The sequence below is a fragment of the Cygnus olor genome, chromosome 5 (assembly GCF_009769625.2).
Source record: "Cygnus olor isolate bCygOlo1 chromosome 5, bCygOlo1.pri.v2, whole genome shotgun sequence".
Classification (NCBI taxonomy): Eukaryota; Metazoa; Chordata; class Aves; order Anseriformes; family Anatidae; genus Cygnus; species Cygnus olor.
The window spans coordinates 33,728,652-33,743,515 of record NC_049173.1 but is presented as its reverse complement, the minus strand read 5'-3'; the positions used below and the strand labels follow the sequence as shown (position 1 = coordinate 33,743,515).

Here is a 14,864-nt window from a genome sequence, read left to right as displayed (position 1 = left end):
TAATGTACCATGTGAGAAGGCTTATGTTAAAACTGGCATGTGTTAAAAGTTCTTCATTATCAAAAGCCCCTTTAACCTCCCACCTTCGTCCAATTTGGTGTCATCTACTCTGTCCCTTTGTTCTGTGGGGACTGAGGACACCCTTGTATAAAATTCTGAGCGTGCATATTTTCATTTGAAATTAAGCGAAAGAGATGCTCCTTTAGGCTAAAGTCATCTGTCCACTCCAGCTACTTAACACCCCTGGCTCCCAAACACTTTGGGACCTCCACACTAACACTTTGTTTTGAAATCTGAGGAAATCTTTTGAGGAAACTGAATAGAGTGATTCCAGATGCTCTTGCGCCAGCTGCCATGCATCCAGATGCTGTAGTTTACTGCTCTCCTAAGAGCAAATACAGGCAGCAGTGTACCTGCAGAGATTTTGCTGTCTCTGGCGTAGGGACATAATATTTGGCAAAGAGGTGGGGCATAAGTGCTACTGCAACAGTTTTATCAGAGCTTGTCCATTAGACAACACCCCCACCCCCACACCCCAGTTACTCCTCAGTTTCAAATGCTATAAATCACACCAATGTCCAGGAGTAGCAGCCACTTACCCTATCTGAAGGTGTGACCCAGAGTTATGTGACTCATGCAGAAGACAGACATCATGAAGGAAATGTTTCTCGGAAGCCTTGTATTTGCCATTGTTCCTTGAATCCTCTTTGCAAATCGACGTTTTCTCGCCTCTAAAAACAACTCCCTCGCATTTGTCTTCTCATGACTTTAATTCAGTTAGGTTGTGGAGAAGCCCAGCAGCTCTGCTGTGCTTTAAGTAATGAAATTATTTCTCCCTAGCAAGGAGAGGTTTCAGATGTCAGAGATGGAGCCAATTAAGATCCAAGCAGTGAATTCTTTGCATGAGGGCAACAGGAAGGACATATGGCAGGAAGGAAGAATATGCCGTTTGCTAGCATGTAAATATTAATTTCTTCATCTATTTCAATCCTGTGGTTCAATTGTTCTTCAAGACCTAGTGCAGACCTTGAAAGCCTTGCTTGTATGCATGCAAGCCAGGAAAGAAAGTGAGGTCTTCTATATCCCTCAACACCAAGAGGAAAGTATTGGTAATATTTAGGAGGGAAAAAAACACACAGTAGTGAGGGCAGCTCAAGAAATACCAATAAGGACAAAAAAACAAGCATCCTATTTTTTGGATGGCAGGCACTTGGTGGGGACAGATGCTTTCCCTGTGAGAAAGGCAAAATGAAACCATCTTCTGATTAATAAAATCACCCTGTGTAAGACAGTGTGACAGACCGGGTGACATGAGTCTGATATGTTGTGAGAACTTTTAGGGAACAGGCAGAAAGATATTTTATCCTTTTAGTTAGCCAGTGCTAAATATGGGGTTCTAAAGAAGACAGTCTAAACATGAAAATGTGGGCTGGCATAGTGAATAGAATGCATCTGCATGATTGCTGTCCTCCTCAGTGCTTATGTGGTCACTGCTTTTACTGTTACATTTTAGTGCTCTGAGCATGGTATTGTTCCAATTAAGATCACAGGTCTGTGGTCTGTCAAAGTGCACTCTACTGCCCTGGCCTAGGGGTTACATTTCATTCTGCACATCATTTACTCTTTCAAAGAAGGCTGTTTTTTACATGACAGGACTGTCCAAAGAGAGCTTTGTATGGCATATCTCTCGTTTTTTTACTTTGGAATCCCCAACCCAGCAAACCTGTCCTTTTTGGCCTGCCTGTCTCATTGCTTGAGGTGAGTGGAGGTGGGTGGTTCAAGCTACTCAGCACTACCTCATTTGATTGATTCAGTAAGGTGTTGACTAGAAATACAGTTGGATCAGCCAAAAGGCTGGGGAACGGGGAGGCTGGTGAAGCTTCCTAATTCTCTTTTCCACTCCAGGACAAGCTGGAGAGACTTCCAGGATTACTCCACCTGCATCTGTAAGGTGGGATCTCTGAAGAGATCATGCACAATTTGAGGATACTGCAAGGCACCTCTGATTAATTCCTGCCCCAAAACCACTACATCTTTTTTTTTTTAATCTTTTTTTTTTTCATTACAATCCCAGAGACAGAGAAGAGCTACTTGCTTTAGCTCTGTGCCTGCAGAAGATTCCCCTTCTCCTTTACACTTCCTTCTGTCCCTCTATGGTTTGTGAGTCAACAGCATGAGATAAGTACTGGAGTAATGGAGATGTATGTTTGTCCTGGTTTCAGTTAGGACAGAGTTAATTTTCCTCCTAGTAGCTGGCAGGGTGCTATGTTTTGGATTAGGATGAGAAGAGCGCTGATAACATGCTGATGTTTTAATTGTTGTAGAGCAGTGCTTACACCAAGCCAAGGACTTTTCAGCTTCTCGCTCTGTCCTGCTAGCGAGCAGGCTAGGGATGCAGCAGGAGCTGGGAGGGGACAGACTCAGGACAGCTGACCCAAACTGGCCAAAGGGGTATTCCATACCATCTGACGTCATGCTGAACAATATACAGGGGTGGCTAGCCGGGGTGGGGGGGGGGCAGCGGCTGCTCGGGGATAGGCTGGGCATCGGTCAACGGGTGGTGAGCAATTGCATTGTGCATCACTTATTTCGTACACATTATTATTATTAATACTATTATTATTATTATTGTTATTGTTATTGTTTTCCCTGTCTTAATAAACTGTCTTTATCTCAACTCACAGGCTTCACTTTCCCGTTTCTCTCCCCCATCCCGGAGAGGGAGGGGGGAGGGTGAGCGAACGGCTGTGTGGTGTTTGGCTGCCAGCCGGGCTAAACCACAACAGTGTTCTTCCTATTTTTCTGACATAAGTACACCTTAACATAAAGAATTCTTGTTCCTTTCTGCTCGCCTACGGTCAATAATTTGGCTGTCAGAGGAGGAAATAGAAGCTAAAACAGACTAGAGCACCAGCTTCTGGATTCTAGGCCTACACCATATTTGTAGAAAATGCCACCTTACAAATTCATGTCTGGCAGCACATAAAGGATCATCCTCGTAAGAGTTAACAGCTCTTGTGGACAGGCTGATGCTCAGCCTGTCAAGCAGCTTGTGTACTGAAAACAGAGGAGACGGAAGCTTTCTTCCAGCATGTGAGGATTTGAGACTGTTTGGAAAAGGAGAAAAGATTGTTTGTTTGGAAAAAAAAGCATTGCCTTAGGATACTCAGTTGGGATGCTGCAAAAAAATCCATGCAGACACAGACCGGGTCTGTATTTCGGGGACTGATTTACATTCCATCACTCTGGCAAACATAACCAGACTTCTTGTATGTCTCTAACTATCTAAAACTGTTTTGATCTATGGGATTCATACTTCAGTTCAGGCCTTGGGAGACCAAGCATCTTTTCTGGCTATGCATTGTCTTTTTCATTTGGTTTTCCTTCTTGCCTTTGATCCAGATCATTTGTTTTGGGTTAATTTCATTTTTCACTTGCTTGACAACTCCATCCATTGAAGTTCTCTATCTCAGTATGAACAGAGTGTGTCAGTACAAAGCTCCCTTTTACTTCCATCCATCAATGTGCATTCAGTCAGACCTGGGGGAAATATTCTCAGGAGTACAAACACAGCAAGGTCACCATGCTTCAATTAGTTATTTGGCCTTTCTGACACAGCTAACGAGGGTGTTAATTATTGCTATTTAGAGTAGTGTCTTTGCAGCAGAGATAATTGTCCAGCTGGAACTGAGTCTCTTTTGAATAGAGCATCAAACAGCTGTTGGATTCTCACAACTGGAACAAATTGAAATATTTGTAATATTTTTCAACTAATGAAAAATATTCAATATTAAATTAACTGAGGGCTCATAAAATGGAATGAAGTCTCTCCTTTTTCTTATCGCGATTTTCTAATCACAAAATAGATCTGCCTAAAAATGGGTAATTTAACTTTGGAAACAAGATGCCTGCAGAGTATAAAGCAAGTGTTCAGTTATTACTTTTTCCTGTTCTATTTGGTTATACATGACGTTCTCAATGCATTTAGATGCTTTGGTTCAGCAGCTACTTTGAAGTCCCTCCTCTCTGAGATAGAGCTGATTTTTGAAGGTCTGTTTCACTGCTCATAAATGCTACATTTTGCTCTGTGTTTTTCAAAAAGGTTCGTCCAAAGATTTATGGCTCCTGTCACTGTTATACTGCTGTTTCTTAACTATGTCTTTTAGTGAGACGTCATTTTATTTAGTATTTTATTCTATATGCAAGGTTGGGAGTTTCAAAGTTGTTTGGTTAGAGAAGAGTGACCCATTAGGCTGGTTTACCTACTATGACACTGTTAAGAACTGAAAATGACTTTTTTTTTGATATCACTGTCCTTTACACCTGCACTCATTTGGCTGTCCACAATTGTCATTTGCTCCTTTGACCAGCACAGCATCAGTACATGTTATCTGTTCTCCCACACCATGTTTTCCCGAAGTCTCTTGTAATCGCAGACAGTGCAGTTTGCTGGCCAAGAAGCTTATTTTGCAGGTAAGCCTCCATAGGATAACACGGGGAGTTTGTGTTCATGTTAAGTCCCACTGATTTCAGCACAGATAGAAGTAGCTAAGACAAGATACAGGCCCAAAAGAATGGAGAAAAATGCTGGGTGTTTTCTGTCAAAGGTATTATTTACTTATTTTAACCAAATGGTTGCACTTCATTTGTTCACGTGGTCTTTAAATTTTCTCTCTCTCTTTCCTACCATCCTCCTGTCTCTCTCATCCATTCTACAAACTATTACAGGAAGACAAACAAATCATTTCAGTGGGAAGCGACAGTACCCACGGGAGATTAGTATCCCTGATGAGCATCTTCTGAACCCCCTGGAAGAGCCTTCCCTCCCAGGTAGATGATTCTGTACTGAAAAACTGTCTCTTGGCTGTAAGAGGTGGGTCCCTTTGCATCTCCTGTATGTGATCTGCCTGAGTGTGGTCTGCCTGACCTATAGCAACAGAGCAATGAAGTATAATCCTTCCCAAAGTTGTAGAGACCATGTCAGGTAGTCTCTGCTTGCTACAGGACAGCACTTTCCTGAAGTGCAACTCAGCAGTCCTTAAAGAACAGAATGTTTTTAAGGAAAACCAGAATCTTTAGGTAAAAAAGCTTTAAGAAAAAGCAGAAGCTACATGACTCAAATTCAAAACACACAAAAGCCACGCCAGGAGAGAAGGGTGTAGGCCAGTTCAGGAAGGTGGGGATAGACGGAGGTCTACTGGGACTTAGTGAGCAGTGAAGCTGAACCTAATGGGTGGGATAATACAGGTGTAAAGATGAAGATCCAGGGAGGGAAATAGGTGAAATAGATATGGAAATCCAGTGAGGAGAGAAACTGGATGAAAAGCAAGGAGGACAAGGGATACTAGGGACCAGTTTACTGATAGCAGTCGAGTGCCACTCTGAAGGACAGGTAACAGCTGCATGGGTGACTGGAGTTGTCTGAAGGAGCGCCTGAGGAGAGGAGGCTGGGGTTGGCTGAGGAGCCAAGCATAGAGAAGAGGCAAGAGGAGGTGACAAGACAGGACATATTAAGCTTGGAACACAACCAGTAAGTACTCAGGAAAGTATATTCCACCCCAGAACCTTCAATGAAACGTAAGATTCCTGTGTTTTGAGGTTGTTTTGCTGCCAACAAATAGCTGTGTTCACCTGAGATGTGACAATCTATATTGCTGTCAGTTTCTTAGTTAGCTTACATGGCAGAGATTTCTTTAGTGTAGCTAACATTCTTACCCCACTGATCCATCTGTGTGTTGGCAGGGTGACATCTGTTGAGGATAGTTTTGCTTGCCTTTTCCTTTAAATAAGATTAGACTTTTGTTTTTAAAAGGCTTGTGATTTTTACTGCTCTTTTAATCATTTAGCTCTTAAACAGTTCCGTGTTGGTAAATCCTGTGCCACTTGATTCTGACCCTTGTGTGTGCAGCATATCATACAGTTTTAAAAACTTTTACTAACATTCATCAATGGTCACTAGTTGCAATGGCAGATGTTTTCAACTTTTATTTCTGTGTATATGCTTCAGTTCTCACCTGGAAAATTGAATAATACATCCTTGTTTCATACGGGCGTTGAAAAGAAAAATTTGGTAATGTCTGTGAGGCACTTGGATAAACCCCCTCAGAATCCCCTCCCAACCCCACAGTGATGCATTTATCTGCAGTCCATGATTTATTAAATATTTTGCAGGAAATAAGGTGAGAGAAAAAAAGCAGTGACCATAAACAGAGCGCTATTCGTGCTGTGACTAGAAAAAACCTAGGATAATGTGGTAAAAGTATTCTGTGATCATACAATTAAGGACAGCATCATAGTGAATTGTATTATGAGGGAACTGCATTAAAATTGAACAGTTAAATTTATCTTTAGCACGTACCGTCTTTCAAGTCCTCAGTGTTACAAATGTAAATTTAAGTATCTCTTTTCGTATAATTACCATCACAAGCATGTGATCAAATTGACCCATTCAGTTTTAAAGCCATGTACATAGCCGATAGTGCTGCAACATGATCTTTCTCACAATCATCTAGATTTTCTGTAAAAATCATTAATGTCCTTTGTGAATAACGATGTGAAATTTGTTATCAAAGAATCACAAAGGAAATATATCAACAGGAACAGTTGCTCATTTGGATGGCACTTGGCCTTTAGTTACAGAGTTCTGTGAGTTATTGCACATGCCTGAGAAATACTGGGAAGCTCATACCTGCCCTAACTCTGGCTGTTCTGGTTACAGGGGACACATCTGTTGTTCTCTGGTGGTTCACAACATGTGGTGCTAGTGGTCCACACGGGCCAACTCAAGCTCAGTGTGACAATGCCTATAAGAACAGCAATGTGTCAGTGACGGTGGAGAAAGAGGGCAGGCTTCGAGGAGTGCAAGTCTGGAGAGTGCCAGCCACAAACCGATACAGGTACATATCCGTGCTGAAGAGGTAGCCATTTATCTACTTTCTGGCTGTGGAGTTTCAGCAAGCATAAGTGGGGGACCATCTTTATTGAGGGGGTGAAGAGAACAGCAGTATAAAAAAGAAATAGCTAGCTGAAAGGATCTGTGTCTGAGCTACTGTTGAAACAGTGACTTAAGGGAGATAAGAACAGGGGTGACTGTGGGCATGCAATCAAAAAAAATAGAAGTGCTACCATCATTTCAGTCCCAAAGCTTTGGTATTTTTGATTTGGCCATGCCAGCTCATGCTGTTTGCTTCTGAAATCTGTCTCCAGTGCTCTGGCTTAGAGTTGATCAATCCTCTTGAGCAGCCTCGGCTGTGTGAGTATCAAAAAAAAGGATGGCCATGAGATGCTGCAGCAGGAGCCTGCTCTGGAGCAATGCCTGTTTGGGAGTGCAGGCTGGGGAGAGCTCACAGATGGAGATGCTTTGTGGGATGAGAAGTGTAAGATTTGTCTCTTTAACTACACCCATTTCTTTCAGGATTTCTGCCTATGGAGCAGCTGGAGGGAAGGGAGCCAAAAACCACAATAAGAGGTCCCACGGGGTCTTCATCTCAGCCACCTTCCAGCTGGAGAAAGATGAGCTGTTGTACATCTTAGTGGGGCAGCAGGGGGAAGATGCCTGTCCTGGGGTGAGGGCTGCATAAGCACATGTGGGCAGAGACTTTGCAGATGAGATTCAGTGGGTGGCTTGGGGTTTGGCTGAACTGGTGATGAAAGACAGAAATCCCAGGATCCAGCAATGAAATCCAGTCAGGACTGGGAAGAACCAATAAACCAAGTTAGAAAGAATCTCAAAACAAATATAAAGAACTCTGAAAAGAAAAACGACTCTAAAATGCACAAATAAATACAAAGCCCACAGGAACTTTTCTTTAAGCTCCTGGTATTTAAATTCTTCATCAGTTTTCTTCTGCTTATTTTAAGAGGGGAGCTACTAGGCAAGAGTTGTGCGCTCCCTCTCTTATTTTTCTGCAGCCTGTGTTTCTTTCTGTCTGCCAGGATTTCAGATAATTTTCTGTTATTTATGGAAGCAACTACAAGCCCTAAACAACATTCTGGCTGCGCTTTCTTAGGTATTCTCTAAGCTTAGAGACAAATATCTAAATCCAAAGCCTATCAAAACCAGTGGGAATCTTTCCACTATCTACAGTGGCCCCTGAATTAGATGTATGTAATGGCAAAAGAAAACTACTCATGATGAACAGAAATTGATGACACAAATGGTTATACATGTGTCCGCTATCACCAGATTCGGTGATCTAAAAGTCCTTTTTATCAGTTAGGCTGAAAAGTTACCTCTTCAGCATTAATTCTTTGTTATTACCTCTTTCCAGAAATGTGATCTGCCAGCCCATGCCCAGGAACTCTTTTCCCCACAGATAGACTACCATGCAGACAGTGTTCTCATTTCCTCACAGATAAGACTATGAAGTTTTGGGATGTGTATGTTATTCTTGGAGGCATTCAAAGTTCCCATTAAACTTGCCCAGAGCATATGATGTCTTTCCCAGATACTACAACTGATTCTAAAACCAGTATTTCTTCACCTTAGATAGTACAAGAATTACATCTAAAACATGCATTTTTATATCTGCAGTTCCCTGATAAACCTAGATAGTGAACTATCTAGGTTTAAGTCATAGTCTTCAAAGATTCCTTTATTACCTTATATTTCATGAATTGTTCCCGAAATCGCAAGATATATCCCAGTACAACCTCCCTTTGGAAGATGCTATTGGAAAGTTTTCCCCCTTGGCCCAACTTTGTTTCTGGCTTTGGAAATCCTGCTGAGTGTGTATGTTAGTAACTGATGTGTTTGCTCCTTTCTGTGAAGAAGTTCTGCAGCTACAAACTTTCGCTCTATCCTCAGATTTGCCCCAGTTGCTTTTCCCTGGTCCTCAGCTATGCTGCCATCCTTAGTCCTCTTCTTTGAATGAGAGGACACAGGCAACAGAACTGGCACCACGCTTCTGGCCTAGATATGTGACGTGATCCGCAGACATGGGGATTTCACGTGCACTAAGCTAACAGTAGTTTCTGAAATCATTCAGAATTCATCATCTGACTGACGTTGGGCAGACTTACAGTCATTGAAACTCATGTAACTCAGCGTACACACACACACAAAAAAATCTAAGATGGCCAAAAGTTCTTCACTTTTTTAACCTTTTCAGTGTCATCTAGTACTTAGCAGGAATAAGAAGCTGGGACTCCAGATACCTGTTCCAAGACGTGTAATTGGTTCACTGTTAACTATGTGCCTATCACCTCTGTCTGCTTTATGCATTTGTGAGCTTGAGAAATAGATAACAAATATAGCAGTAAGGAAGGTCTGAGAATTAATCCATAATTCAAATACATTTTAATGGTTTTGGATATACAATGTTCTAAAAATAAAAAAAAATTGTGATATCAATAATGAGTTAAAAAGAAAGCATTACAGCAATTAACTGTAGCATTTCTATTTTTAATTGCATGTGTGGCATAAGTTTGCAAGTCAGATGTAACAGTTCCATCCCTCAGCTCTTTTCCTTGTAGAAGAGCTCATCTTCCATATAGATAATATATATACTGATTTATATGTGTTTGACAAGCATCACAAACAGTATTACTATACTGAGATAGATAAATCTCAAGAACTGGGCCTTGCTGATATATGAGTGTGTCTCTTGTTTCCTTTCAGGCCAATCCTCAAACCCAGAAGATCTGCTTAGGGGAGTCATCTCTCATTGAAGAATATTATAAAAAAAGAAAAGACCTGAAGGACTGGGCTGGAGGAGGGGGTGGTGGAGGAGGGGCAACCTATGTCTTTAGAGTAAGTATTCCCTCTTTGCATTCAATCTGAGCAATGTCCAGCAGTGCAACTACCTTTCACTATCTGTCATGACATATGATACTCAGTTCTTAAAAGAAAGTGCTGGAAAAGGAATGTCTTTTTCTCTTCCCCCTGTCCCCTCCACCTCTTACTGTGTCTCTCCCTGTCTTTTTGTCTTTTTAATTGAAATTCTTTATCTCTTTTCATATCCTTGATCATACTTGTCCCTGTCACTAAGCAAGCTGAACTGGTTCTTCTGTTCTTGACACCTCAGGTCTGGGAATCACACCAGGGTCCTGTTTTAATACTGGCAGCACTCCTACAAAAACAAACAAACAAACAAGCAACAAAAAAACAATCCACTGGTATTCAATTGAACAGTTACTTTTGTACACAGAAACATTGTGTAAAGCGTTTTTATAATGCAGTCAGGAAACAATCAGGAGTATTGCCTTGGCATTGGGCCACTCTTCTTTGGGTTGCTTTCATGCTTTTTGATGAGTTTGTGTAAGTTCACATATCCAAGGGACATGAAGTTTTTCTGATGTTTGATGGGGGGTTTTCCAGCAGAAGGACGGGATTTTCGAACCTTTGCTCATCGCAGCAGGAGGAGGAGGAAAAGCCTACCTGAAGGCTCAGGACAACTCTCTGGATGATGTACCACTGGAGCAATTTGAGAACAGCACTGCAGTACCTGGAGTCAGTGGGAGGACTGGGGCAGCAGGTGAGATGCTAAAACCAGACAAGTTCTGAATCTGATGGCTGAATTCACAAGCTGTCCTGTAGGCAAGAAGTGAGGGGCTTCTTGATCTTTTGGAATTCTGTGGTAGCAGTAGTTAGAATTATGCTGGTAGACCCTAAAGGATGTCTTTTTATATGGTGTGTCACTAGATAAAAGAGAATGCACAGGACAGGTGATGAATGCTCCAGTAGAGACTATTCCATAGAAGGGCTTCTCTCTCCTCTGTAAAGACTCACAGAGTGAAAATGATGTATTGGGGGTGGAGCGCACTCCTCCATGCTGTAACAAGGGCCTTAGAAGAGAAGACTTTTTTTCCCTGTTACTCCCCTGAAAACCTAACAACAAGAATGTTTCTGGAATTATCCTAGAAATAGAAGCTTATTTATAATCTTGTAACAAATGTGCCTAGAATCCATTCCTAAGAGACAAAAAAATTAAAAAAAAAAATAAAATAATCCAGTGGTTCTCCATCTCTTGCTGTGTAATGTCCTTATATAGAGGGACCACTAGAATGAGATGAGGAAACCCAGTTTGGTTTTAATTTCCCCAGGGAACTCAGCATGGCTGAAAGCCCTAATCAGTTATCCCAAAGGAGTCTGGTGGGCTCCTTATTTCCCCAGTGCCACTAGAAATTGGCGCTAAAGTGTTGGTTTTGCAGCAGGTACCCCAGGTCATGCACTATATTTCTACTTTGTTATTATCTATGACAACAAGGAGCTTGTCTGTGTATTCTCTTACCCTTTAAGAAATAGTTAACTTGAATGCAGGCACTTCTTAACACATTAATTAACGTTTGTTTGTGCTTCCCTCACCTGCTCTTGTTTTTCATGTCTCACTCTTTGATTGTGAAGGTGGAGGTGGTGGCTGGCAAGATGTGACTCTGCTTCCTCAAGCTGGAAAGTCCCTTCTGGAAGGTGGAGAAGGGGGGGCAAGCTTGTCCCCAAGCACTAGCCAAACTCCAGTGGGCCACCTCTGGTGGTTTTGGTGGGGGAGGAGGAGCTTGTACTTCTGGTGGAGGAGGTGGAGGCTACAGAGGTAGGTCTGATGAAGAAATAGTCATACTGTCTATTTTTGTACAATTCAGAGCACCTGCAGCTAGAGGCTGGAGCTCTCATTGCAGAGGTATGCTACTGCAGAAGATAATTCACAGACACTTCAACCTGAATTGTACAAACCCCTGCCCCACTCCATCTCTAGTTAACTGTGGAAGTCAAGGTTACAGAAGTATTTCTACAGGACTTAGTATTTGGAAGATGTGCTGAATAATCCCTTCATTTGTCCTTAAGTTGCCCAGGGAAAATGCTCCATTTATTTTTTTCTGTTTCAAGCAAATACATATTAACCTTGCTGAACTGAGAAATTTCACTTGTCTTGGTACTTGTTGGGATGAATGAGTGTTATCCATCAAGGATGTTAAACATACTAATATCACTGAAAGGCTGCAGAGTGACTGCAGGTGTTTAGAAGCAGGAACAAATGTGACACTTCAAAGGCATCACATTTTTGCAGCATTGATCAGCTAACCATACTCTTTTTTTCTCCAGGGGGGCATGCCTCTGACAACGATGATATGCTGGCTGGTGGGCAGGATGGCATCTCTTTTGTGAACCCCATTGGAGAGATCTTCTTGCATCCCCTGGCAGGTACAATGCACTTTTACTTCTTCCTCTTAGTTCTTTTCTTCTTCCTTTTCCTTCCCTTCCCTATTTCTTCTTTCCTGCTCCCTCTCCTCCTGCCTTTTCCTTTTATGCGTTTCATGCAGGCATATTTCACTCTGCAGGCCAGTTCCTCAGCTGTGGTTATTGTTTTAAATTTGTCTGTAATGCTCTGGGACCTTTTCCCTCTCAATCTCCTAAACCAGGAGAGACACCAGTCATCCAGTTTAACTGCATATCCTCAGTCCCAGACATTTTCAGGTCAATTCACTTCCAGATCTCTCTGCTTGAGGGACACAATTCCTTCTTCCCCACCCCGGATCCCATCAGTTTTTTGACGTGTCCACAGTATCTGCTGTCCTGGAGGGAGGGAGAGGAGTTGTATGTGCCTAGTCCTTTTTTCTTTCCTTTCCTTTTTTTTTTTTTTCCTACTGTAAAAAGATGAGAAAAGCTAAGATAAAACTGTCTGTCCTTTCTGATTCCTCATTCAGCCATGGAGAGTCATGGTGAGGTGGAGGTTCAGATCTATCTTAACTGTAGCCACTGCCACTCAGACAACTGTAAGAGGGACCCTGACACCAACCTGCCAGTCTGTCAATGTGAGATAGGGGCTGTGCTAGCCAACGACAATGTCACATGCACTGGTAAGACATAGGACTTTTTTTTTCCCTAATTGGATAATGCTTGTATTCATTGTGTCATCTCTCCTCTTGGCTTTTTTGATATTCAAATACCCAACACTGAAAATTCCTGTCGTTTCTTTATACGCTGAGCTGCATGTCTATCCTAATATACAAAATTCTGGTTTGGATTAGGTGGAAAGTGAAATATTTGTAAAGGGACACAGTGGAAATTTCTTGAATGGGCACAGTGTATCAGATGTTTAAGCGTAAATACCTTTCTTGTATAATATACCACCTAATGCTGAGGTATTTAAGCCACAAATTACTTCCTTCCACAGAAATTTCTCACTGTGCCTGTTTGGCTGATGTCTGGTATTCATTATGTTTTTCTGACACAGTCTCTCAGAACTCCAAAGTATCAAGACTGTAGAGAGTTTCAATTTGTTAGCAGTGATGTCATCCATTAATAAAAAAAACTGGGGAATGGAAAAAAGAAACCTGTGTTTTATCAGTTAGATTTCTGTCTTAACAATGTTTTAAAAATGATTTAGGTATTTTTTCAAACTCCAGGGCTGACTTTGTGTAATTTTTATAAGATGGTCTGGCCATGATCTCTGTATTGTTTTCTGAAATAGAAGGAAACTTGACAGGGATTCTTTCCTGCAGCTTGGGTTGTTTCCTGATTAATCCACCTTTATTTTCCTTTTTCCAGTGCCACAGACTCGCATCCCAGAGGGACACCTGCCTCTCCCACTCCTCCTAGCTGTGGTGGCTGTGATCGTAGTGCTCGGAATGATCCTCACTTGTGGCAGCCTCTCTATCAGTAAGAAAAACTTATTTCTTATCACCATTTGATTTGGCTGTACCCAACTAAATTAGACAAAAGGGGACCACCCAACCACATGCTGCTACTTCTAATACTTGGAGCCAGTGTGTTTTGGTCTCCCAGGTTGATCAGAGGGATGGAGAGAAAGAAACGATAGGAAATATTACTACCCTGCAGTTAGGCACAAGCATAATCCCAAAGGGCAATGACTGCTCTGTCCTGGTATTTGCTGCAGAGGAAAGCTTGGAAAGCCCTCTTTGCAGGCACTTCCTTAGCAGCCATTGCTATATAGACTGAAGTCACAGTCTGTAATTAAATATATAACTCATTCAGGGGAGAGGTATGGCTTTTGGGACTCAATAACAGCAAGGTGTCTTGTGAAGCAGCCTTTCCTCAGCCAATGTACAGAGAAGCAGGGGAAACCTAAGTTTCTCCATGATTAGGACTGCAGGGACTGTTTGTATATTCAGTATTAAATCGCTACAGGATGTGAAGAGAGTGATGCTGGCAAGCTAAAGATACTTCTTGAGCATTTGTAGTTACTGACTTGGGTTCTTCTTTCTGTTCTGTGTGGCCAGTATTGTATTTTTTCTCCAGGTGCTTATCTTCTTTGTGTATTTATATTTGCCTCCCCACCCTCAGTTTATCACCTTAAGAAACAGCAGCTGGAAGGAGCCAGAGCACGACTGCAGAGCCCGGAGTACAAACTGAGCAAAATCCGCACATCGGCCATCATGACAGATTACAACCCTAACTACTGCTTCGCAGGGAAGGCTGCTACTCTGAGTGAGCTGAAGGAGATCCCACGGAAGAACATCTCTCTGCTTCGGTAAGGCTTGCTGCAGGGGCTGCTCTTTGGCACAGAAGAAAGGCACCCTGAACCAAAGGCAGAGGTAGAGCTCACACACTTGTTTTATTCACTGTCAAGCACCCAGAACAAGAAACTGAGGGCCTCCTGGGAAGCACCTAGTCCAGGCAAGGAAAAATGTGATGTGTGATGCTTTCTATGTTCTTTAAAATATTTTGATTCCATAAAGCTCTTAAGCGCAGGTATAAGTTCATGAGTCTTCTGTTCAGTGCTCCCATACAGAGCAGAGGGTATTTCACCTCTCTGTTCTTGTGTGATGTCCTGGATTACACCTCACACCTGGCAGTAGCTCCCTTCCAAATCTATAGCAGTATTTCTTTTTCTGCATTTCCTGTCACAAGGAAATACACACTAGATTGGTCTTCTATTCCATACAGTCCAGATGATCTTGATTAAAGC

At 42.1% G+C, this 14,864-nt stretch overlaps 1 protein-coding gene across 1 annotated transcript in view; it reads left to right on the top strand.

Moving 5' to 3' along the window:
• LTK (leukocyte receptor tyrosine kinase) overlaps positions 1-14,864 on the top strand; it is a 161,832-nt gene that overhangs the window by 124,463 nt on the left and 22,505 nt on the right. Inside the window, 11 exon segments of the mRNA XM_040557797.1 lie at positions 4,729-4,830; positions 6,719-6,896; positions 7,415-7,565; positions 9,620-9,751; positions 10,319-10,475; positions 11,345-11,415; positions 11,417-11,528; positions 12,038-12,136; positions 12,640-12,792; positions 13,484-13,594; positions 14,240-14,426. Of these exon segments, the coding sequence (XP_040413731.1) occupies positions 4,729-4,830; positions 6,719-6,896; positions 7,415-7,565; positions 9,620-9,751; positions 10,319-10,475; positions 11,345-11,415; positions 11,417-11,528; positions 12,038-12,136; positions 12,640-12,792; positions 13,484-13,594; positions 14,240-14,426 (1,453 nt within the window).